Below are 26,240 nucleotides of genomic sequence, written 5' to 3'. Positions count from 1 at the left end.
GATGTATATATACACACATATGTATGTATATATATGTATATATATATACACACACATATACACACACACGTATATATAGGCATTTGTAAGATGTTAAATCAGTGTGTTCTAAAATAAGAAAAATAATCACAATTTTGGGTTCAGAAAATTGAGTGCAAAGGTGGCATTCAATGATGTCACTATCATACAAATGATAGTAGAGTCTTGATCCCTGATACTTAGTGGGCAGCACACACGTATTGACAAAGTATGCCATGCTTATCATCTACTCTAGTCCTCTCAAGAATCCTATTATCCAGTATTAATATCACCCCTACTTTATATATGAATAAGGTAAGCCCTTCCTGTAGCTGGTGTACACATAGACTTCAGAGTGAATCAAACATGAATATTCATTCTGGTTCTGCTGTTCACTAGTTATGTTGCTTAAAATGTCCTCTAAGGGTTTCATTTTTCCCTTCTTCATTCTATAAGAAACCAAAGAGAAGGGACACCTGAGTGGCTCCATAGATTAAGCATCCAACTCTTGATTTCAGCTCAGGTCATGATCTCATGGTTCGTGAGTTTGAGTCCCATGTTGGTCTCTGTGCTGACCATACGCAACATACTGGGATTCTCTCTCTCTTCTCTGTTTGCTCCTCCCCTGCACTTGCTGGCTGTGCTCTCTCTCTCTCTCTCTCTCAAACAAACAAACAAACAAACAAACAAAAAGAAACTGAAGATTAGAGGACAGAAGAAGGAAGGAGCATCTAGCACTGTGCTTGGTCCACATTTGGTGTTTAATGCATGCTTGTTGACTATGTTGAATCAGGACTTCTAGGATGTTTAGCAATTCTTGGGAGCCTTTATCATAAAGTCAACCAGGCAGATGTGTGAAATATCTACATAGGCAGCAAGGGGCATCTTTAAATAGTTGAGGTAGACTTTAAACTGAATTTAAACAAAGTCATTTTTTCCCCCATCAAGTTCCTCCCATTGTGTAATCTTGTAATATTATGACATTCTCACCTGTGATCGTACTAAAGGGCTGTATTTATAGCCTATTTTATAAATTCTTATGACTCACCCCATAAAGTCTGTCATGAACTGGAACTTTAAAAAATGAGAAAAATATCTCTGCCTCTGTTAGAGTTAAGAAACTTAAATGACACCCAAAAGTTTTTCCAGTTTTATGCTATTTATAAACTGCTAAGAAAGGGGCGTTCTCTACCACCTTCTAAGTAGGAAAGTTTATTAAATTTTTGTGCAATCAGACATGGTGATTACGGTGAGGAGGATGATGATAATGATAAACATATCTCTAGCACTTTTAGAACATATCTTTAGAGACTGATTGATGCTTTATTTTTAGTCTGCAACCATATTTGACCAGTGAAAAAAATCAAGGCTCAGTGAAGATGAATTATCCTAGAAACAGCAATACGTAAATAATAGAGACAGAATAGCCATCTTCTCATTGCACCCTCATTGGTGGAGAACAGAGAGAGATCCTGTGTCTACTCCATTTTGTATAAAGTCATTAATCCCATCAGACCTAATCTAACCCTATTTACCCCTCAATGTCCTCATTTCCAAATGCTATCATGTTGGGAGTTAGGATGTTAACCTCTGAATTTGGGGGCAGCACAAACATTCAGTCTACAACACCCTCTTTTCAGTCTCCATTCCATCCTGTTTTAGTTTATTTCACTCTTTATTTATGGGTTAATTTTTCTAACTATGTCTTATGTTCCTTAAGACTTTTATCTTATTGAATTCAACATTCTATAACCAAAACACAGATCTTGGTGTATAAAGAGGATAGCAATAAATGTTGTAAAAATCATAATTACTATATTATCTTGATGCCTAGTATCCCTTAGAAGCAGTTGGTTCTAGATACAAAATACCTTAGCGGCACCTGCATGGTTGAGTCGGTTAAGCTTACAGCTCTTGATCTTGGCTCAGGTCATGATCTCACAGTTCATGGGTTCTACCCTCACATCGGGATCTGCACTGAGAGCACGGGGCCTGCTTGGGATTCTGTCTCTTCCTCTCTCTATCCCTCTCCCACTCATTCTCTTTCTCTCTCTCAAAATAAATAAACTTTAAACATAATACCTTAATAATGTCTTCTCTGAAGGAGTTTTCTCAAAAGAGGAGCTACTGGGGCGCCTGGGTGGCTCAGTCGGTTGAGCGTCCGACTTCAGCTCAGGTCACGATCTCAAGGTTCGTGAGTTCGAGCCCCGCGTCGGGCTCTGGGCTGATGGCTCAGAGGCTGGAGCCTGCTTCCGATTCTGTGTCTCCCTCTCTCTCTGCCCCTCCCCCATTCATGCTCTGTCTCTCTCTGTCTCAAAAATAAATAAACATTAAAAAAAATATTAAAAAAAAAAAAGAGGAGCTACTAACCTGTGCATTTAAAATTGTGAATTTTGGAGACTCGAGTGTTATAAAGCTGCTGAAATATCTTTTCTGACTCAAAAATGATTACTAGATAATCAGCCACCATCTTATTTCTATGGAAAGAAACTAACAGGAATCCTAAATATACACTTTACTTGTCAAGAAAACAAAACAACCCAACAGCAACAATATATAACACATACATGTTGTCTAGTGAAATATGGGTTTAACATAAATACACATTTCCTTTGAACTGCCGTAAATGACATGCTGCCTAGCACCATCCTGATTTGGGCTTGAGTTTATTGTTTTATGTGATATTTTGTGGCAACTGCTAATTATCATAAGCTGTCCAATAAATGTGATGGATTGTGCAATTAACTCTTCATCAGCATCCGTTTTTGAAGATGCTACCTATTGAAACTGATGGCAGTTTATGACCTCCATGTTGCATAGGTAGCTAATTACTCCTTGGACAATAATTATTAAGTTTCTTGTGCCTCATTCAGTCATTTTATTTTACAAATTATGATGCCACCGAGTTTCCCAATCCATTTGACTTCACAACTATGACTCTCACAGGATTACTAAAGGTCTGCTGTGGAATATATGGATCATATAAACATTGAAGTGATTACAGATGTATCTCTTTTGTAGGTTTTCCATCGACCGGCACACTGACCTGGAGAGACAATTCAACATTAATGCGGATGATGGAAAAATAACGCTGGCAACACCACTTGACAGAGAATTAAGTGTATGGCACAACATAACAATCATTGCTACCGAAATTAGTAAGTGCCTGGGTTTAATTTCTTCCTTGTGTGACTGGGTTCAATTTATGCCTAGTGATCACATGACAAACGGTCCCTGTTTGCATCAGGTATTTTGGCATTGGAACTTATATTATTGCTCCCAAGGAGCCTTTGAATGAATTGTCTCAACAAGAAATAACTTGCCCAGTGGTAAATTACCAAAGGTTGCAATATATATGGGAAGGAAATACTCTCATATCCAAATATTCTTATATATCTATTATTCAGCCACTAAATAATGATTTGCATATTAAAATATGGAGAAAGAGTGTGAAAGGGTAGGTAAAAAATAGAACTCAAGTATTGCACACTATAATTTAAATAAATGGACCGAACATATATACTATTATTCACATATTTAAACCACACACATACATATTCACGTATGCAGACAAAATATAGACGGAAACTTCATACTGTCAATGCATATTATTTTGGAGTGATAAAATTATAGATGATATTTGTTTTTTTTAAGAGTTTAATGTATCTTACTTGGTACCATAGATTATTTAAAACTGTAACTTCAATATAATTGTTTTCATAAATTACATGTGAAAATGTAAGCTTTTTTTTTTTTAGAGGATGTTCCAGGGTTGTTAAAATAACATGTTAGTCTTTCAGTCAGTTTTTAGTGAGCACAGCTTCTTTGATTGCACATACTGCCGCTATTACTGGGTCTCTAAGCAGCAGCTCTCTGGTGGAATTTTGTGCTACACTGTCTCAGAGAATTTGCACTCTGCCTCACCAGTTTTTATTACACAAAAATATGCAAAAGAACATAATATTCATCTTATTTCCAAACAAAATACCTTTTGCATATTATCTGATGTCCTTCTTTCGATCAAGGACCTGATAAGGCCTTTACAGTTCACACAGATTCAAGGGAGACAAATTCTTGAATGAGTTGGGAATCTGGGTAAGGAAATAAAAATCAACATTAAGAAAAATTCCTGGGTGTACATACAATATAGAGTTTATAGATGACACTTAATGGATGTGGGACCTAAAATTTTCTCTGTACTCTCTCTAAAATTTCCTCTATGGTTTCTTGTGAAGACAGGGCAAACATCTCTGAGACACACGATTAATTTGTTTGTGCAAATGAGCCATCCATGACATCAGGATGGCACCACTTTTCCTTGTTCTGGGTTATGGGGGAAATGTTCCCCACGGAACTTTGTTAAAAGACAAACAGAACAAAAGTAAACCAACAATAACACTGTGTGGAAAAAGTGAAGATGTAAGAGTGCGGCGTATCTGTTTTTTTTATAGCCTCCTTGAATGCAAGCAGAGGACATGCAGTCAGGTTGATACGTAACTTCAGCCCTACCAAGTGGAGGGTTCTGGAGAGAGCATAAACTCTGGAAACTCTGGTGTTTTACTGGCTAAGGAGTAGTATTCTCTTCCTCAGTGTGCTATTCTGGTAGCAGTTACCCTTTGCTAACATTAAGGGATAAAGCAAACCAAGGATACTACTTGGTAACTGGTTCATCAGAAATGTTAACCCCATCTACGCCTGGGTGGCCCAGTTGGTTAAGCCTCTGACTTCAGCTCAGGTCATGATCTCATGGTTCATGGGTTCGAGCCCCGCCTCGGGCTTTGTGCTGACAGCTCGGAGCCTGGAGCCTGCTTCAGATTCTTTCTCCCTCTCTGCCCCTACCTGGCTGGCTCGCTCGCGCTCTCTCTCTCTCTCTTAAAAGTAAATAAACATTAAAAAAAATAAATAAATGTTAACCCCATCTAGAGAAAGAAGTACAAACATGAAATTTTCATAATTTACAATGTTGAAGCCACATTATTACCTTAAGCCTCAGAGAAAAACTGTATACAGTTTATATTGCTTTAGGGCTTTATAAAAATTCTCTAAAGGATCACAGTTTTCTTTATGCAGGCAGTAATTACTTTTTAAAGAACCTTCTCATATTGAATACAACCAAGTTGAGTTAGCCTTAATTCGTGACACTTTTTTTTTTTTATGAGATGGATGCCTTTACTTAATATTCATCAAGGAGGTCCTAATTATAAGGATCTATGTTACTCATTCTAAGGAGTAAAAATAAACGAATATACAGAGCGGGTAGTTAAGAAACATTTCAGGGACAATCACGAAACAAAAGACTCGTTTGCAAGGAATTACAGACAAGTAAGAAGACAGACACAAAAGCATTTGCTGCAAGGAAATAAGCTGTTAACTCTAGGGTGACCAAGTCTGAGATGGCATTAATTTGTTCATTTACTCAATAACTATTTATTGAGTCTATCCTACTTGCCAACCACTCTACTGGTGGCTGGGGATATAGCAGTCAGCAAAAGAGACAAAATCCCTAGTGATCTTGGGGTTTTCCTTCTCGTGGCTCCTCGAAGCACCTGGATATGAAAGGGTAAATTGAAATCTGCTGAGATATCCATACAGAAAGACTGAGGGGTAAGGAAGAAGATGGTGAGTGTTGGGAATTACAAGCAGTTCCCTGTTGATGGTGTGGAAAAGTGCAATGATGGAACTCCTTTAATGAACATATGATTATATTAAAAAAGGGATCATGATAAATATGAAAAAGAATAAGTTGTTATGTGTACCAGTAAGATAATTAGTTAAGATCATTTTTAAAGCAATATAGTTTATTTTTTAATAAATACAGTATACTCTAATTACAAAAGTATATCAAAGTTTAGACCAGATAAAACTTTCTTCATGGCTTGAGATAAACCACTCAAACATGTCCCAGATTCAGGTTTACAGTTGGTTCCATGTAGGGAACAAATACAGAATGGCTGTGCCCGTATAAAGACCATTGCCTTGTCTGTGAACATTATACAATTTAAAATATATAACCCCAACTTACATCACTCTATTGAAATAATGAGAGATATCACTCTCTTTTACTTAATTAAATCTTACCTGGAGATTGAAAACTAAACAAACTACATAGGCATATTTTGACCTATAAGGAAGTTTAATTCAGGAGGTCAAACATCTCAAGAAATGTGAAACTGTTAACTTAGATATCAGTCTGCTTTTCTTGGAATGTTTGCCTGTAACCTTCTTAGCACCAGCAAGAAAGAAAGTACAAAGAGAACTTTAATTTTTGGCCGAAAGATAAAAGCTGAGATGGGCATAAATTTAGGAACTTTAAAATACAATTAAGCCTTTTATTTCCTAAAACATAAAAAGAAGTATAAATAATAAGATCACAGAAGGCTTCAGAAAAATTAGAATTACATGAAAATGGCTTAAAAACTTGTTTGACTTGGTTTTATTACTTAGCCCATCATGTAATGTTTATCTTCCGAAGCCACAGACCATGTCTTGGGGAAAAAAAGAAAATTAGAGATTTATTGTATTTGGATGAGTTGAAGATTAAAACCACCCAGAAAAACAGAACCTTAAAAGTTGAGGTTTTAATAAAGATAAAGAAATACTCTTTCCAGGGAGAACAATTTAAAATTATTCTCAGAATGCCATCTCATCAAAGATTTAAACAAATGAAATTAAGCTGAAAAAAAAAAATGGATCTTAGGGAAGTCCTTCTCTTATCTCTTAATGAGAATGGAGATGATGTCCTTTATCCTCTGTCAGATTCACTTAACCAAGGCTGAGATGCTTCATTGTGTATAGTACACAAGTATTTCTGTGGTGATAGATCTAGCTTGCCATCACAATCAACAGGCACCTCTCATTACACGAGCTGGCAGTTAGATGCCCATGTGCTAACAAGAGATTAGACTGGTAGAGAGTGTTTCTGCTACTAGCAATGCCATCGTCTGCAACTATAGCGCACGGCTGCTATTTACCACAGTGGTGAAGGTTTAAGGTAAATTTAGCTGACTAATTAAACACTGAAAAAGTATTAGGTAAGCCCTATCATGCATTAAATTCTCACAGCACTCTGAGAAAGTAGGTACTGTTAATATAATTGAGCCCTGAACCACACAGCTTTGTACTGCACAGGTCCACTTAGATGCAGATTTTTTTCCAGTAAATACACTTACAGTACTGTAAATGTATTTTGTCTTCCTTATTTTCTTAATAACATTTTCTTTTCTCTAGCCTACTTTAACGTAAGACTACAGTATATAATACATATAACATAGTAACTACATGTTAATAAACTGTTTATGTTATCAGTAAGACCTCTGGTCAATAGTAGGCTAAATTAATATAGCCTATAGTATATAAATATAATTAAGTTTTTGGAGAGTCAAAAGTTATACACGGAGTTTCAACTGTGCAGATTTGGGGGATTGTTGGCACCCCAAACCCCAGAATTGTTTAAGGGTCATCTGTATGCATTTTTCAGACAAGGAAACTCAACACAGTTAAGTAACTTACCCAAAATTTCATAGAGGTCAAGGGTTGGGGTACAAAGGCGAGAATGGTGCCCATGCCATTCAACTGCAGATGATATGTTCTTAGGTGCCTTCCATGGAAGAAACCTCTGTTAAATCTTCCTTCATCGTCCGGCTTAAATTGAGCTTCTGACATTGCCTAGCATTTGCCAAAGCAAGTGAGTGAAGTATTTCCTCTCGGCCAAGCAGAAGGGTGTCCAGACAGGGGTTCAGTGGAGGAAAGAACAAGATCAGGTCCTGCTCTTGTAGCGCTTCTAAGCGAAGGTAGGAGTATTGTCTAACGCACAAAGCAGAGCTCTGAGACTGTTCAGACTGCAAGTGTATAACCATTTTACAGATGAGGAAACTGAGGAAGGCACACAATTGTACATTTTAGGGGACAGTGTTTTTCAATGAAGACCACATGGTACTCAACTGACCCGAATCACCTACATGAAAGAGCCCTGGTGTCTGGCCGGACGTGCTGTGTCACAATTTCCAGGCAGTTCAGGAACCCCCCCCCCTCCCCCGTCCTGTCTACCCCCCAATCAGAGGTGCCTTAGGCTCTAAAAATGCCTTGAATGAAGGCACAGAAAGCTGAGGTGTTCCCTTGTTTGTTTCTGTCTTTGTTGTCATTCATCTGGTGACTAGGTGATACTTCCCTGAGCTGTGATTTGGCCTAAGGCCCATCAGATGACGCACGGGGTTCCTCTGGGTTGGACAGAATGCTAAGATCTGCCTACGAGGACAGTGTGATTAACAACACAGCTGTAGGAGACATAAAGGACATTGGGGGACAGCGGGGAATCCACTTGCATAGAATAGTCTCTGCAGAGGCATTTCAGAGGCACTGAATGACGGTTTTAGAGCAGAGAAACTGGTTGTGTGAGGTGGTTAAGTAGGGAAACCCGCTGACCCTGGGTGCCTGGGTGCTGGCAGTTGGCATTTACAGAAGCATACTACTATTGGTTACCTGAAAGTATTTTAAAGCAGGAAGCATATAATTGCCCATTAAATTAATCTCTTTGAGTTAGTGATAATGCATTGCTCTGGCCCACTACCGTGGGCTGCACACAATATTGCAAATGAAGCTTTTCACTAATGACGGCTAAATCTCCCAGGGAAAACACTAGTTTGATAGCACTTAAGAAATGTTTCTTCCTGGCATGGGGCCCAGTTGCCAGAATAATTGCTTTGTCCAACCCAGGATACTTAGGAAAAATATATCTTTGTAGCTCATGGTGCAGAGAAATCTTGAGTCCTAGTGCTGGCCGTGTCTTGGCCATGTAACCTTGGGCAAACTCTTTCTCCTTGTCCATTCTCAGTGTTTTCATCTGTGGAATGGGAATCATAATTGTCTCTTGCAATCTTGGGTGTAGTGAGAATTGAATTAAAAGTGATAGTACTGTACCTCTTAGCTCAAAATCCATCTACAGCCTCTAGAAATTAATAAATTATATACAATATTGCTAATATAGTTGTAATCCTGGGCTTTGAATCACAGCTTAATTTAAAACTATGTATTAGGTTTATATTGTGTGTTACTCTATCTCCTCCCCGCAGTTACTCTATCTCCTTCCCCGCAGAATTGGTAGTCATGGTCTGCGTATTACTGCTAGGTGTGGTTATGTTTCTTCATCGCACAACTGATAGGATAAGTTTGTTCACTGACCTTTATCTTGTCCTTGGTTCAGGCACGGTAGACTGGCCAGTGGCTAAGGGAAGGTACTCACAAGAAAGCAGGCACATTTTTGCAGAGCCTGCTTGAACTAAAGACTTCAAATTTTATATCAAGGTCCTGTTCAATATATATCATCTCTTTCTTTTTTCCCTGTGGCACAATAGAAACTAGAGTTTCATTGAGATCAATGCCATTCCCTAGTGTAGGATTAGATGGAAGCAGATGAAGGGATGCCATATTTTTCAGTTAGATAACGCTCACAGAAGGGAAAGGGTGCTGGAACCTGAGGTGGACAGTGAAATTCACATGCACGGGTGGTTAAAGAGCTCCCAAATATCAGGGAGGCCATAACAATATAACCATCTGAGAATATAGTCCCCTGACCTCAGACAAGCATACAGGTGCTGTAAGGTGAAGATCACCATTATTGTTAACAACAAGATTGATAATGAAGGGATTTGGGAAATAACATATTTGAAAGTCATGGGGAAACTACAGGTTCCTGGGAAAGGGGTCATCCTCCAGTCAATCATTATCCAGAGGGATGGACTGGAGTCAGCATCATTCTGCATCCAAGGAGATGCTGATTCAGGCCCAAATGAGTATCATTCGGTGGGTAGCCCGCATCAGCTTTCTTTAAACTGCTATAGTGCCCATGTTCTATATAGCTACTCTGGTTCTTTGCAGATTGACCTGGCAATTTCTCCCTATATCCTCTGTGTTCTGCATCCATTCTGCCAACATCTTGCCACAACATCTCCATCTTTTTCATCTCTGCCCTCCTTTTGCTTTCATCTACTTAGAAAAGCATGCAGATTGAGACTAGAGATAAGGGTTTTAACCAGGAGCTTCTTTAGGATGTCACTATGACTAACAGCCCCTTAGTCCTAACTTAAACAAAAACTGAGGAGTTTCCATCCCTGTCTTGTCCTGGTTTCTCTTTATAAACCACCTACCCAAGCCTCAGCAATAACTCTTCCTATAGACAAAGGGTAGAAAGAAGGTAAGCAGCGAGCAGCGATTCAAGCTTTTTAGGTGCACGTGACAAAAAATTAGCCACTTCGGGCAAATAAGTGGTCATTTGCAGCTTTGAGGATAGCAGATAGAGTGGTGTGAGATGGAGAAGGCCTTAGATATAAATATATGAACAGATTATAAAGATAAGATAGTATTAGATTGATTTGTCTTCAGGCTTTGGTTTCTCTGGGACAGATGTTGTAAGGACTTGGGGAGGAAGTGCAGTTATCCGTCTGGAAGTCAAAGAAAGAAAGGGGGAAGTTAAGTGATTGGTTTTCTAAGTCCTGCTGCTTGGATTACTTTTTCACTTAGCCACACTCACTCTGTTGGCAAGGTACTTCTCTCTGTGGCTCACTGTCCCTACATATAAAATGGAGACTGCATTGGTGCACCTTTAGAGATATATGATGAGGAGTAAACATATTTCAGTGCTAACATTCTGCCCAACATAGTGTAAAATTGTTGAGGACCGGTTCTGAACCCAGGTTCAGCTGCTTGCTGCCTTAAAGGCAAATTCAAAAGACAGGTGATGGTGAGAAAGGCAAGGTGGGAGGCCAGCAACTGGGGAGGATGGCGGACTAAAGTCCCAAAGACCATCCTCCCAGTCCAGGCCAAGCATGAGGTTTTCAACAGGGAAGATGTGGAAAATCGTGAGGATGGCTGCGTGCAGGAGAAGCTAGCGCAGCAGTTAATCATTTGTCCTTGCAAGTCTTCCAGATTCCGCTACTCTGCTGGTAATCAAGGCTCACAGGTGTCTCGCAGTAAAGGATGCCCCACGAGTGCAACAGTTGCCTCCTGATAAGGCAGTTCAGACTCCTCCCCTGTACCAGTAATTAAAACTACAAGTTGTCTCTTGAGGAGACTGGTCCATGGTTGCTGTCTTTGAATGCAGTCAGGCCTTATCTTCTGGAAAGTCTGGTCCTTTGTCCCTCACGGCCAGAGGACTTCGGGATCCCCTGGGAAGCAGGTTAGTTCTCCTGCAAACCATGAAGTTAAGGTCAGCAAGCAAGGAGTGAATAAGCTTGAAGCAAGGGAACCTTTAAGGACTGGTTGGAGGGCTGTTGTCAAGTGTTGATAATTATGACAATGCAGTATTGATTATCATAGCAATAATTATAAAGCAAACTTACTTTTATCATTATTATACAAGTAAAGAGGATATGCCCAAGACAGGTCTTCTTGTCATGAGCAGAACCACCTAGCTTCATTCTGAGGATCTACCAAATTGTGAGTTTTTTCCAGAAGTGTCATTTTGGGATTCTTTGGGGAATATAATTTTTCACAATGATGTGTACCTAGTAGGAGTGTTGCCTTTTCTCTCTCAGCTCAAAGTGTCCTGGCCAGGTTCCCAACTTGAAAAGCTCCCTAGTTCTAACTCCAGACTGAGGTCAAGGGTATTGCTATCACCCTTTTCACAGCAGGTGGTAGTGGTTATTAGTTAAAAACGTGAACTTTGAGTCAAATCGTCATGGCCAAAATATTGGGGCATTGTATGCTTTATGTGTGACTTGAGTAGGTTATATAATCTCTTTAAGCTTCAGTTGCTATATTTTAAGTTTGTTATGAGAGTTAAATGAGATAATACAGAAAAAGGACGTCAGAAACCAGTGTATAGTAAGTCCTCAATAGTGTTGTCTTCCCTCCCTCAGGCTTTCCCCTTCCTTCTCCCTGCTCTTCTTTCACTTCCTCCACACTAAACGTGGTGCTTACCCCTCTCACATCCCCTGGCATCTCCTTTGTCCTGTAGCTAAACATTCTGTTGGTCACTCATCTTCCCCCACTTTGTTCCCCAGCCACTTGGGCTTAGGGGGAAAGGGTTGATCAAAGTGGTTATATGAACCCTCTGATTTGTATCCACTCACCTCTGTGGAATAAGCCGTGCCTAAACTCTGCAGCTTAAAATAATAAACATGTATTTCTCCTGGTTTGATGGGGCCAGATGGGTAGTTCTTTGGGTTTGAACTGATTTTGCTAGTCTTTCTGGTCAGCTGCTGGCTTGTCTGGGGGTAGATGGTCTGTGTGGATCTCACCTGTCTATATAGAAGGTTGGTTAGACCAGGTGCCATAGAGGGCACCGCTGTACCATGCTACGCATGTGTCTGATCCTCTGATCGGCTAGCTCAGCATCTCCAGAGCTGCTCTCAGGGCTCCAAGGAGCAGCAGCAGATTGGTGAAGACGCACTTTTCAAGTCTCTGTATCAAGTTTGCTATTACCACACTGGCCAGAACAGGTCACATACCAAGAGCAGGTTCAAGGAGCAGGTTCAAAAGTTTCAAGGTTCAAGAGTTTCAAGAATGTCACCTCTTAATGGGAGGAGTTGGAAATATTATGGCCATTTGTTTTTTATTCTTTTTAAAATGTATTTCATGCTTGGATGCCGAATCTCAATAGGTGTGACCAGGAAGCAATAATGATCTGCAGCCTAGGCATAGGTACTTACCTGCCTTTCTTCCAGAATCCTCACTATACTACATGTGAGTCAGAATTTTTTGCTCCCACACCTTTCTTATTTGGGAGAAACAATAAGACACAATATTTCTGACAGCCATCAACTGGTTAACTGCAGGGTCTTTAGAATTTCAACTTAAATAGCAATTTGTATTACGCATACTAAATCTATTAGTGCATTTATAATGCTACAAGAACTTCTATGTGAGTGTTCATGCAAGCATTAACTATTATTATTACTATTTCCTGATACTCAAACTGGGTCAGGTTTCTTTGTTCTAAGTTCTCACAGATCCATTCTCTTTTACTTCAAATGACAGGTTAAGGATTATAAATAACCACCGATTTGCTTATGGCTTTGAGAATACATCTCGAAAGGAAGAAATGGGTGAAGCCCTTGCTCTTGTGAAACATGTTATTATTGTTTTATTATTGATCACTGTTTTGTCCTGGGATCCTACCATAATGCTTGGTGCTTCCAATAAATATTTGCTAAATTAATGAATGATTAAAGGAAACAATGTGTTAATACTACTGGAGAGTACCCTGATGAGTTCTGACTCCAAACAGCCACTATTAATGGATTGGTGAAAAGGATCTTTGCTTTAATATATCCCACTGGGCTCCTGGTTACGGGTCTCAGACAGGCCTATGGCTTTCTGGATTTTCTAAAGTTATGCTTTCCTCAGTGACTGAAGCTAAGACACAGAGGGCAAGAAGAACTGTGCTCCCCTTATATGAAAATTGTGAGCCATTGACTGTGCTCACAGAGAAGGATTCCCGTAGAATATTAATCAATCTCAGGAGTCAGAAACCATGAGAAAGGTGCTGGCAGAGAGGAGCGTCGGATCCCCTCTCCTTCCCCAAGGAGCCAGGCTTCTGATCTAAGAAACTTTATTTCTCTTCCCTTCTGAGAGCCTTGAGGCAAGCCCTGAATAATGCCAGCCCACACTTCATTACCCAACAAGCCCGTTTATCATTTAATCTGATCTGTATTGAACAACTGGAAGCAGGTTACAAAGCAGTAAAGCCAAGAATGAAAATGCAGCGCTTTTTCTGATTACAGGAATCCCTAATCCAAAGCTTAGAAACTGGGGCTAAAAATAGGCACCAATTCCATCTTTATCCACCCCCCACCCACCTAGCATTTCAGTTAGGTTCAGGTGACCCTTCAGCCAAACAGTAGACATTTAAATTCTGATAGCTTGCTTACATATCATTTGGGGTGGCAAGGCATTAATCACGCTGTACCCTTATACTAGTGATGATTTCTGGTTCCTGGAGTCTCTAGTACAAGGATCCACCACATGTGATGGCCAAGGTCAGAGGTTATGCTGTTCGTAACAAGGATGTGTTATGCTTGCTCCTTTTATGACTATCCGTTCTATGTACCCACAAACTCAAATCAACTAAAAGCAAAGAAACATCATTTTAGCACCAAAGTTGGGGCCAGGTATTGTGTTGAATGTTTCACAAGAGTTGTTTTGTTTGAGCCCTACAGAACCCCATTAAAGAATGGAGAGGAGGTGGTGCCTGGGTGGCTCAGTCAGTTAAGCGTCTGACTCTTGATTTCAGCTTAGGTCACGCATGATCTCAACGGTTTGTGGGATCGAGCCCTGTGTCGAGCACTGACAGCAGAGAACCTGCTTGGGACTCTCTCTCTCCTGTCTCTCTCTGCCCCTCCCCAGCTTGCACAATCTATCTCAAAATTAAAAAAATAAACTTAAAAAGAAAGAGTGGAGAGGATATCCTCTGAGATGTGAAATGACCACTCCAGGACTACATAGCCAGAATTCACAAAGTCATGCCAAAACATAATGCTTTCATATCCTCAAGACAATCGGTAGTATTTTTATAATGTTTCAAAAGTAAACAAATACCTAGAGCAAATAGGGCCCAGCTCATTTCAGCAAGGATTCCATGGGCACCTACTGTGTTAAGAATTGGGCACTTGGAACGCAGTAAGATGTGACTCATTTCTCTTTGAGCCTTAATAGTGCATCTAAAGCAAAGAACTTTTCCCTCAGGCATGCATTTGAAACTCTTACATATCATTTACTAAAAAGCTTGTAATTGGGAGCAGGGTGAGATTTCTCCATTGGACAGGAAAGACCATGTTCTCTGGGAGGATTCCTTGGAGGAGGTATATTTTCATCAGGCTTTTTGTGAGAGATCTCACAATTAACAAACATCTTGATCAAGCGGAGAAGAGCTTAGAATATCTTCTGGTGATGAGGGAAATCAAGAGAGAAAAGAAGATATGGTTGGAAAATTAAATGAATCAAATTTTGGTTGCCTTTTGATGACAGAGCAAGGGAATTACCTTATTCTGTGTCAGAGAGCCCATCATATACATTAAAATATTGAAATAAGAGATAGGGTGCAGAATATTAGGATTCAGGTTTAGGAGGTTAGGCGATTGGAATGGAGAGCCTGAGATGGAGAGAATGAAGGGGGAAGAATAGGGCTATGATGGAGTTTTTGTTTTTAATACCAGTATAGTTAACATACAGTGTTATATTAGTTTCAGGTATACAATATAAAGATTCAACAATTATATACATAGTGCTTATCGAGATATGTGGACTCTTTAATCCCATTCATCTATTTCACCCATCCTCCCACACACCTCCCCTCTGGTAGCCATGTTTGTCCTCTATAATTAAGAGTCTGGGGGCGCCTGGGTGGCGCAGTCGGTTAAGCGTCCAACTTCAGCCAGGTCACGATCTCGCGGTCCGTGAGTTCGAGCCCCGCGTCAGGCTCCGGGCTGATGGCTCGGAGCCTGGAGCCTGTTTCCCATTCTGTGTCTCCCTCTCTCTCTGCCCCTCCCCCGTTCATGCTCTGTCTCTCTCTGTCCCAAAAATAAATAAAAAAAAAATAAAAAAAAAAAAAAAAAACGTTGAAAAAAGAAAAAAAAAAAAAAGAGTCTGGTTTTTTTTTTTTTTGGATTGTGCATGTGTGTTTTTTTCCCTTTGTTCATTTGTTTGGTTTCTTCAATTACACATATGGGTGAAATCATATTTCGTCTTTCTCTGACCTATTTCACTTAGCATTATACTCTCTAGACCCATGCATGTTGTTGCAAGTGGCAACATTGCAACATATAAAAAATTTTTTTTTGTAACAGATTATAGATATAAATTACTAATATTCCATTGCACATATTTACCCCATCTTCTTTATCCATCCATCAATGGACATTTGTGCTACTTCCATAATTTGGCAATCATAAATAATACTGCTATAAACATAGGGTTGCATGTATCTTTTTGAATTAATGTTTTTGTATTCCTTGGCTAAAAAGCAAGCAGTGGAATTACTGGATCATATTGTAGTTCTATTTGTAATTTTTTGAGGAACTTCCATACTCTTTTCTACAGTGGCCGAACCAGCTTACATTCCCACCAGCAATACACGGGGATTACTTTTCTCCATGGCCTTGCTAATGCTTGTTGTTTCTTGTGCTTTTGATTTTAGTCATTCTGGCAGGTGTGAGGGGAGACTGGTTTTGATTTGCATCTTTCTGATGATGAGTGATAGTGAGCATCTTTTCATGAGTCTGTAAAGCATCTGTATGTCTTGTTTGGAGAAATGTCTGTGGCTGTTTTCTTCCCATTTTTTAATCAGATTGTTTGGGGTTTTTTGTGTGTTGATTTGTATCCGCTCTTTGTATATTTTGCATACTTAGGTTTACAGGATATGTCCTTTGCAAATATATTCTTCCATACACTAGGTTGCCTTTTAGTAGTCTTGGTTATTTCCTCTGCTGTACAGAAGCTTTTTATTTTGATGGAGTCCCAGTAGTTTATTTTTCCTATCGTGTTCCTTACTTTGGGTGACATCTCCAAAAAGGTTACTACAGCTCATGTCAGAGCAGTTACTGCCTCTGCTCTTTTTATGGTTTCAGGTCTCACATTAGGGCCTTAATCCATTTTGAGCTAATTTTTGTGTATGGTGTAAAAAGTGGTCTGGTTTCATTCTTTTGCATGTGGCTGTCCAGTTTTTTGTTGTATTTTTTTTTAACATCATTTGTTGAAGAGATTGTCATTTTCCCATTGCATATTCTTGCTCCTTTATTGAAGATTAATTGGCAATATAATGAGGAGTTTATTTCTGGGTTTTCTCTTCTGTTCTATCGATACGTGTGTCTATTTTTGTACCAGTACCATAGTGTTTTGATTACTACACCTTTGTAGTATATCTTGAAATCTGGGATTGTGATACTTCGTGTTTTGTTCTTTTTCAAGACTGCTTTGGCTCTTTGGTGTCTTGTGTGGTTCCATACAAACTTAAGGATTATTTGTCCTAGTTCTATGAAAAATGTTGGTATCTTGATAGGAAATGCATTAAATCTGTAGACTGCTTTGTGCAGAATGGACATTGTAACATATTTGTTGTTCCTGTCCATGAGCATGGATATCTTCCTAATTTCTTATGTGTTGTTTTCAATGTCTAACTTCAATGTTTTCTAGTTTTAAGGGCACAGATCTTCCAACTCCTTGGTTAACTTAATTCTTAAGTATTTATTTTCTTTAAATGGGATTTTTCTCTTAATTTCTATTTTTTCTCCTTCATTATTAGAGTATAAAAATGCAGAAGCCCTTCTGTATATTGATTTTTGTATCCTGCAACCTTAGTGAATTAATCAGTTCTAGTGGTTTTTGATGTAGTCTTTAAGAATTTTCTATATCTAGTATCATGTCTGCTGCAAAGAGTGGAAGTTTTGCTTCTTCCTTACCAATTCAGATGCCTTTTCTTTCTTGGTTGCCATAAGTAGGGCTTCCAGTAAATGTGGTGAGAGTGGACATTCTTCTCTTGTTCCTAATCTTAGGGGGATATCTGTTTTTTACCATTGAGTATGATATTGGCTGCGGGTTTTTCATAATGTTAAGATACGTTCCCTCTAACCCCACTATATGTTGATGGTTTCCATCATGAATGGATGTACTTGGTCAAGTTCTTTTTCTGCATCTATTGAAATAATCGTATGGTTTTACTTTTTCACTTGCTGATGTGATATTCCATGTTGACTGACCTGCAAATACTGATCCACCCTTGCATCCCAGGTATAAATCCCACTTGATGGTGGTGAATGAGTTTTTTATGCATTATTGGATACAGTTGGCTAATATTTTGTTGAGGGATTTTGCATCTATGTTCATCAGAGATACTGTCTTGTAGTTATCTTTTTTTAGTATTGTCTCTCTCTGGTTTTGGTATCAGGGTAATTCTGGCCTTATAGAATGAACTTAGAAACTTTTATGTTTTTCAGAATAGTTTGAGAAAAATAGGTAGTAACTCTTTAGATGTTTGGTAGCTTTTACCTGTGAAGTCATCTGGTCCTGGACTTCTGTTTATTGGGAGTTGTTTTGATTACTGATTAAATTTCATTGCTGCTAATCAGCCAGCTCATATTTACTATTTCTTCCTGATTGATTTTTGGGAGGTGATAGGTATTGATCATTTATTCTCTTTCATTTCAGATTTTTTATTTTGGGTCTCCTCTCCCCCTTGTTTTTATGAGTCTAACTAAATATTTATCAATTTTGTTGTTTTCAAAGAACCAGTTGCTGAATTCACTGATGCTGTTTTTTTGTTTTGTTTTTTAGTTTCTATTTGGTTATTTCTGCTCTAATTTCATTATTCCCTTCCTTCTACTGGTCTTCAGTTTTCTTTTTCTAGCTCCTTCAGGTGTAAGGTTAGGTTGTTTGAAATTTTTCTTGCTTCTTGGGGTAGGCCTGTATTGCTATAAACTTTCTTCTTAAAATAGGTTTCCTTCATCCCAAAGATTTGGACCATTATGTTCTCATTCTCATTTGTCTCTATGTATTTTTTTCTTTCCTCTATGACTCCTTGGTTGGCCCATCCACTGTTTAGTAGCATGTTATTTAACCTCCATGAATTTGTGTTCTCTCTAGATTTTTTTCTTGCAGTTCATTTCTAGTTTCTTATCATTGTGGTCAGAAAAGATGGTATGACTTCAGTCTTTTTGAATTTGTTGAAACTGTTTGGTGGCCTAATAGGTGATCTATTCTGGAGAAAATTCCATGTGCATCTGAAATAAATATGTATTAAGGGCTCCTGGGTGGCTCAGTCGGTTGAAATAAATATGTATTCTGCTATTTGATGATAGAAGTTTCAGAATATATCTGTTTAATCATCTCCTCCAATATGTCATTCAAAGACACTGTTTCCCTGTTGATTTTCTGCTTGGATGATCTATCCATTGATGTAAGTGGTGGCATTAAAGTTCTCTACTATTATTGTATTACTAATGATTACTTCCTTTATGTTTGTTACTGCTTTATGTATTTGGTGCTCTCATGTTGGGTGCATAAATATTTACAAGAGTTATATCTTCTTACTGGATTGTTCCCTTTATGATTATATAGCATGTTGTAAAGTGTTTTGTCTAATATAAGCATTGCTAAATGCAGATTTCCCTTTACTTTCCTTTGGAAAATAAATGTTTTCCATCCCTTCACTTTCTATATGCATGTGTCTTTATGTTTGAAATGAGTCTCTTGTAGGCAACATATAGATGAGTTTGCTTTTTTTTTTTAATCCATTCTGTTACCATATTTCTGTTGGAACATTTAATCCATTTACATTAAAAGTAGTAATTGATAGGTATATACTTATTGCCCCCTTGTTACTTGTTTTATGGTTGTTTTTGTAGTTTGAACCCATTCTTTACCCCTCTTCCACTCCGCATGTTTTAGGTATATGGAAGCATACATTATAGCCTTTTATTTTGTCAATCTCTTGAGTGATTTTTATAGATACACTTAAACTTTTTTTGTGTTCCTACATTTCTTACTCCTGCTTATGGTTTTTCCTTTCCACTCAATATATCCACTGTAACATTTCATGTAGGGCTAGGTTAGTGGTCATAAATTTTTTAATTTCTTTAACTTGTGTTTGGGAAACTCTTTATCTTTCCTTCTGATCTGCAAGATAGATAGTATTCTTGGCTGCAGTTGTTTGTTTGTTTGTTTGTTTGTTTGTTTGTTTGTTTTGTTTCAGTACTTTGAATATATCATGCCACCCCTTCTGGCCTGAAGAGTTTTGCTGAAAAATCAGCTGTTAGCCTTATGGGATTTCCTTTGTATGTAACTGTTTTCTTTTCTCTTGGTGCTACTTTATCACTACTTTTTGTCATTTTAATTACCGTGTGTCTTGGTGTATACCTCCTTGGGTTGATTTTTGTTGGGACTCTCTGTGACTACTGCATCTGGATTTCTGTTTGCTTCCCCAAATTAGGAAAGTTTTCAACTACTGTTTTTTTCCAGTAAGTTTGCTGTACCCTTTTCCCTGTCTTCTCCTTCTAGGATCCCTATAATGTGAATGCTTTTATGCTTCATGGTGTTGCTGAATTCCCTAAATCTATTTTCATTTTTATTAACTTTTTTCTTCTTTCCTGTTCAGCTTGATTGCTTTCCATTAGTCTGTCTTCAAGGTTGTTGACCTCTTCTGCTGCTTCCTCTAGTCTTTTTTTTTATTTTAGCTTGTATAGTTTTATAAACCCTTCTTAAGTTTATTTATGTATTTTTAGAGAAAGAGTTAGTGTGGGGGAAGGGCAGAGAGAGAATATGCCAAGCAGGCTCCATGTTGTCAGCACAGAGCCCAGTGCAGGGCTTGAATTCACAAATTGTGAGATCATGACCTGAGCCAAGATCCAGAATCAGATACTTAACCGACTGAGCCACCCAGGCACCCCTATTTTAGCTTGCATATTTTTAATATCAGTTACAGAGTTCTTCGTCTGATTGGTTGTTTTCTATGTTTTATAGCTCTTTGTTAAAGGTCTCAGTAATGTGTCCTCCATTCTTGTCTCAACCTTTATGACCACTAATTTAAACTCTCTATGAGTGATATTACTTACCTCTATTTCATTTAACTCCCTTGCTATGATTTTGTGCTGCTCTTTCATTTGGAATATATCCCTGCTGTGCTCATTTTTTTTTTTTTTCTAATTCTCTGTGTTTGTAAGTGATAGGGAAGTCCCCTATGTCTCCTGGTCTTCAAACTAATGGCTTTATGAAGAAGGTGTTCCTGTTGTGCAATGTCCCCTGTTCACCAGAACCTGGCACTTTAGGGGTGTTTCCTATGTGTGTTTTGTGCACTGTATTGTGGTGGCTGAGCTGATTTTCCCTTCTGTCTGGTCATCTCCAATGGTTCTTTTTGCCTGTTGTGGGCAGGGTCTTGTCTCTGTGGTGTTAGTGGTCCATTCTGAGCTGCCTTTGTCTTGAGTCAGACCAGGTGCATGCCAGAGATGTAGTAGCACCAAACTGCAGAGCACTTTCCCTGTGTTACCGCCTGTAAAGCTTTGGTTGGTGGTTGGGGTCTGTAGTCAGACCCAGTGCCTTCCTCCAGCCCACTGCTAGTTTTGAAGCCAGACTGCTATGTCTAGTTACCTTCCCTTATCCTTAGGGCAAGAGTCACCTGGGAGTAGTGCTGGCACTGGTCAGTGCTTCTTGAACACTGCCAGGCTTGTGGCTTGTGGCACTGCTTTGAATAACCTCAGGCCAAGGGAGTATTGGAGGAGTCAGGTCTGCATGAGAACAAGACAGCCGGGGCAGGCTGTCAGCAAGTTGGGTAGTGGGTGTTGGTGTTGTCTAGTTCTCACAGGAGTTTCTGTATCTAGGCTAGGGGTGAGAGAGGAAAATGGTGCCTGCCAGCTCCTTGTTCCTGGAGAAGTCTCCCAAAGATCCCTTCCCCTCCAGCATTTTCTGAGATGAGTAAACGAATCTCCTTTCCATGTACCTCACGTGTTTTTCAAACTGCTGCTTCTCTGCTGAGTCCCTATGGGGCTCCTTGTTGTGGTATCCCTTTAAGCATGTGTACTTAGTTTTCTGTGGCCCTCAGGTTCTTCCAGAGCCATGCACACTGATTTTTCACATTCCAGGTGTTAAGCCCCATTGACTGTAAGAACTCTAAAAATTTGGCCCTTTGGTTTTCAAAGCCAAATGTTAAGGGGATTCGTCTTCCCCATGCAGGTTCCCTGTGCCTGATGACCTGGTGTGAGTGTCTGTGTTTTTGCTCTCTCTGTGCCAGTGGTATCTCTCCTTGCTGTGGACAGTCCCTTTGTCTACCTCCTGACTATGCTCTGCCCTCCCTACCCTCTTTCATAGGGTCTCTTCTTCACATTTAGCTGTGGAGAGTCTGTTCTGCCAGTCTGGCTCATTTTCTAGGTTATTTAAACTTATGGGAGTGTTACCTAGTTTTATCTGTGGGACGAGGTGAGTTTAGGATCCTCCTACCATGCCATCTGCCTTGGGAGTTTACAATAATGGGTGTTCCTGAAACTTTACGGTGGATCAGAATCACCTGGAGGTTTGTGAAAACAGATTTCTTGGACAAGAATTTGTATTTCTAACAAGTTCCCATGTGAGGGATGCTGCTGGGCCAGGTACCACTTTGACAACCATTGCTATAATCCCTGCAGTCCTAATTCAGAATATAACTAAAGCTGTATTAGATATGGGGTTTGAAAGAACAGAATTTGGCATCTGATTAAAACTAATGAGCAGAGAGGAGAAGCAAATACTCTTGGTGGTTGCAAGCCTTGATGATGAGTATGAAACTAAGGATATAATTAAGTATTGTGCTTACTGTATTCTAGGCAGTATTCTAGCTCTTTGTATGCCCTTTATCACATTTAATTTGCACAAAAACTCCTTAAGTGGGTATCATCAATTCCTTCCTCTAATAAAGAAGAGATTCAAAATTCAAGCTCACTAGATTGAGGTGGCTGACTTTGGATTTGATCCTAGGTTTGTCTGTCTCTTTACCCCCAATCTCTGAACATAGAACCACTTTCTTCTTTTGATAACCTAGATGCTATTAAGATATACCATGATTCCCATGAACAAGCCAAGAAAAAGAGAAGATGGTCCATCCCTTCCAAAGTTGAAGCACCCACAGTTAAAGTCTTCCTTTAACCAGATTTTCGTAAGAGGTTCCAACACAATAGGATATTATTGGTAGACTTTCACCCCCACTAAAATAACTAAATGGGGTGCATGTGAGGAGGTCCAGATGGGGGCAATTAATTTAAAATTTACATCTGTGAACTATCTGTTCTAAAGGAATTTATATTTTTAGGAACCTCCAGTTCCTAACTTTAGAAAAAATTAAAGTCTAAGTGAGGGGCTAATATTAAAATCTGAATGCTCTGCAAACCCACAGAGGTAAGCTTGGAATGATGCTGAAGTCTGTTCCACACACCTGCTGTTGCAATTTGATAATTAATGCTTAATAATAGGCTGAGGAAGGGGGATGTGGAATAAAACCAGGGATGACAAGCAAGGAATGTAAAGGCTTTGACTCTGCAGTCAAACCAATAGGATTCCAATGTAGTTTCCAATAACAACAGTGTACTTGAACATAATTTCCTTGACCAATCTAATGTATTTGCTTATTGATTAAAAGGAAACTATAATATTCAGAGAGCTAAAACTTATTTGGCTGGCATAGAAAATAGATACATCTATATCACATTATTATATTTTTATATTTACTATAATAGATTATATTAACATAAAATTGTTACATTTTATTATATGTAATTCTATTATAATGCAATATGATACATAGTTATACAGTGTAAATATATTCTCTATATCTGTATTTAACAACAGTGATAGTGATAGTTTTACCACTTTTTCTTTCCAGTGGACTGCTGTGAGTGTGATGTTTAAGAGCCACTGATTTTTTTTTTTTTAAGAACCTTTTCTTTCAGCCTTATTTACTTGTTTATCAAACACAAAGGAACAACTCTAAAGCACTGTAAAGAAACAATCTGTGTTTGGAAAAAAAAATGTTCTATTTGAGCTTTTTTTTTTTTTTTTTTTTTTTTTCTGGCTTTTAAATAAGGCCTGTCATTAGATTGCATGTTAGGCACAGTATCCAAATTTCTTTGCCGGTTCATATTTGAGTATCTTTGGATATAAAAATACCCATACTGAGCCAGCATTTGATTTCCTGCTGAACTGTTTTCCACATTTCCAATATAATTATGTAGCAGTTACAAAGAAACAAAAACTGAACTCCAAAGAATACCATAGAAACCCACACTTGTTTATTTAAGAAAAGATATAAAAAGCATCTAAGACAGAAACTGATGTGTCAGATGACATGTCAGGGAAACTGATACCTAAAAATAAGTCTGAACGTATCTGGACATTTATCAGAAGTGGTTGGTTAGACGTGGTTTAAAAAGGCAGTTAGTCTATAGATGACTTCTGGTGTGTAAATAGGAGATCTTAGTGAAACTGGGAAGTGTTAAATTATATATTTCTTTTGTCTTTTTTCTCTGATTGATTTTTGATCCCTATAGTATCCTTCTTAAAGAGGTTTAAAATATAATAAAATAATCACTGAGTATCCCAAATCGTTGTGGATTGAACACACAAAACATTAATGAGTCAAATACATTTCTGCACAACACTGCTAGGCACTGTGGTCCCAGGTTGTTGAAGCTATAGTCCCCAGCCTGGAGGTGGGGCTTCTCTAGTTGGGAGACTACTCCTGGATTACAGTCAAGTTGTCTATGGAAGGAGACAGAAAGCATCCAAACAACACCTAGAGGAAGAGATGAGTTCTATATGATACCTTCCTCAGTGTGCTTCCAGTCAAGCTCAATGCCACTTTAGGACAAGTGAAGAAGGAAAGCAAGGATGTTACAGGCAGAGGAATTGGCATGAATCCCCCCAGGATGCTTTGGGAATTTGGAGATACAAAGCAGGGATTGTTAATATTGGCCTATTTCAGTCTTGGTTATGGTGGCTTCCATAGTATGTGCATCTTACTTCCACCTGATCTTTCTGTTGTGCTTTAGGATTGCATGATAGGTCAATAGGAAAATATAAATTAATGCCCAAGGTTTATTTTCTGGCTGCAGAAATGCTAGAGATGCTCACTTGGTTTTGGACATCAGAAGAATTAGGATTTAGGAAAGTTGCATGGATGCAAAGAAAGCAGTGGTACTGTGAGAACTCTCCTATGATCTCTATTGACTCCATGTTTAGATCCACAAGAGTGAATGATACCTGAATGTGACAAGGGGATAAACTGGAATTTGGGATGCTATAGAACGCCAAGCAGAATGCTACTCACTGTATGCAAATGCTTCTTTCATTAACTCCTCATACAAAAAAAAAAAAAACACAAAAACATTGAGATGGATGTATTCTGAGGATTGTTTCAGAAATGGAGAAAGAAGATGTAGGGAAGTCAAGGAATGTGTATATATGGTCATGTACCAGGTTTGATACCAAAGCCTGGATTCGTCATGCTACTAAGGAAGTGTGGCCTTTGGGCAAACATCCTTTGAAAAATATTAATATTTGCACAATTTTTCAAATATCTCAATAATGACAGGTGTAGTGTACTAGATATTATACATAGAGGAACAAAAAAATTAGGGAATTGCTTACAGTCTATGTGGGATTAAGAATCCTAAAAATAAGTCAGAGGGTAGTATGCTTATTTTATTCAGTGTAGTTTTAGCTTGGAATTTGGCTCATCATTATCTTCACATGGTCCGTTTTTTTTATATACACATAGAAAATTACTTTATCTGCAAAAGGAACATCTGCTTTTAAGAGGCCTGTTAAAACCATATGGGGAATATAGGTTCAATTATTGGGCCCTTTGTAATTTTAAAACTGGACTTCAGAGTTCTCTGTAGTATCTGAGTGAAATGAGAGCTCTAATTCATCTCTAGTTGATGTATCTTGGGTGGCTGCAGCATAACATGATAATGAAGAGTACATATGTGGAGACAGAAGGAGAAGATGTAAACTGATGACAGAACTTCTAAGTCATGTGATGTTGAGCAAAGTACCCATCCTTTCTATGACTCAGTTTAATGATTTGTAAGGTGTGGATAATAACACCTTATCTTTCTAGATAATCTTTCTATATGGTTGGACAATACACCTAGCATCGTGTGTAGTCTTAAAAATACTATAATGGTTGAATATATGGAGGAAGGTTAGGGCAGGAAAATTTTATTCTTTAAGACAGCATAGTCAAAGTGTAGTCCAGTGACACTGGAAGTCTTTGAAACATTTTTAAGACATCTGCAAGGTCAAAATGTGTTTATAATACTAAGACACTATTTGGCTGAGTGGGGAGTGGAGTTGTCTAGCGGCTGCATAACATATGATATGTTGATATTGCTCAATGGCCAATGAAATGTGTGCTTGTGTGTCACTGTGTTTTCAAGAAAAAATTAGTTGTAACTTCTAATTGATAAATATTGAGAGATAGCCCAGTAACATATATCTTTAAATGTAAAAGGTTTTTTTTTTATTTCTTCAATAATTTTTAAGTATGCAACGAGGACTTGAGACCAAATTGCTTGAGAACTGTCACCTTAGAAAGGCATTCATTTTTGCAATTGGTGTGACATATAGTAACAACAAAAATTGTTATTACATATTGGATATCATGTTGGTGAAGTAATTTATCACTATAAAATTGAGGTTGGCTATTGAAAGCAGCAATGCATTCAGGAGAATTCTTGGTATAGAGTATACAGTAAGAACTCCATAAATGCTAG

The 26,240-nt window shown here is 38.5% G+C and overlaps 1 protein-coding gene across 3 annotated transcripts in view; it reads left to right on the top strand.

The window, feature by feature from the left end:
- Positions 1 to 26,240, top strand: part of CDH8 (cadherin 8) — a 412,814-nt gene that overhangs the window by 270,627 nt on the left and 115,947 nt on the right. For all 3 annotated transcript variants that reach the window (XM_042918476.1, XM_042918478.1, XM_042918477.1), the window contains exon 8: positions 3,040 to 3,176. In XM_042918476.1, the coding sequence (XP_042774410.1) occupies positions 3,040 to 3,176 (137 nt within the window). The remainder of the gene's footprint in view (positions 1 to 3,039; positions 3,177 to 26,240) is intronic.

This window comes from Panthera leo, chromosome E2, assembly GCF_018350215.1.
Source record: "Panthera leo isolate Ple1 chromosome E2, P.leo_Ple1_pat1.1, whole genome shotgun sequence".
NCBI lineage: Eukaryota > Metazoa > Chordata > Mammalia > Carnivora > Felidae > Panthera > Panthera leo.
Note: the sequence above shows the minus strand (reverse complement) of the source record. Positions and strands in the feature narration are given on the sequence as shown.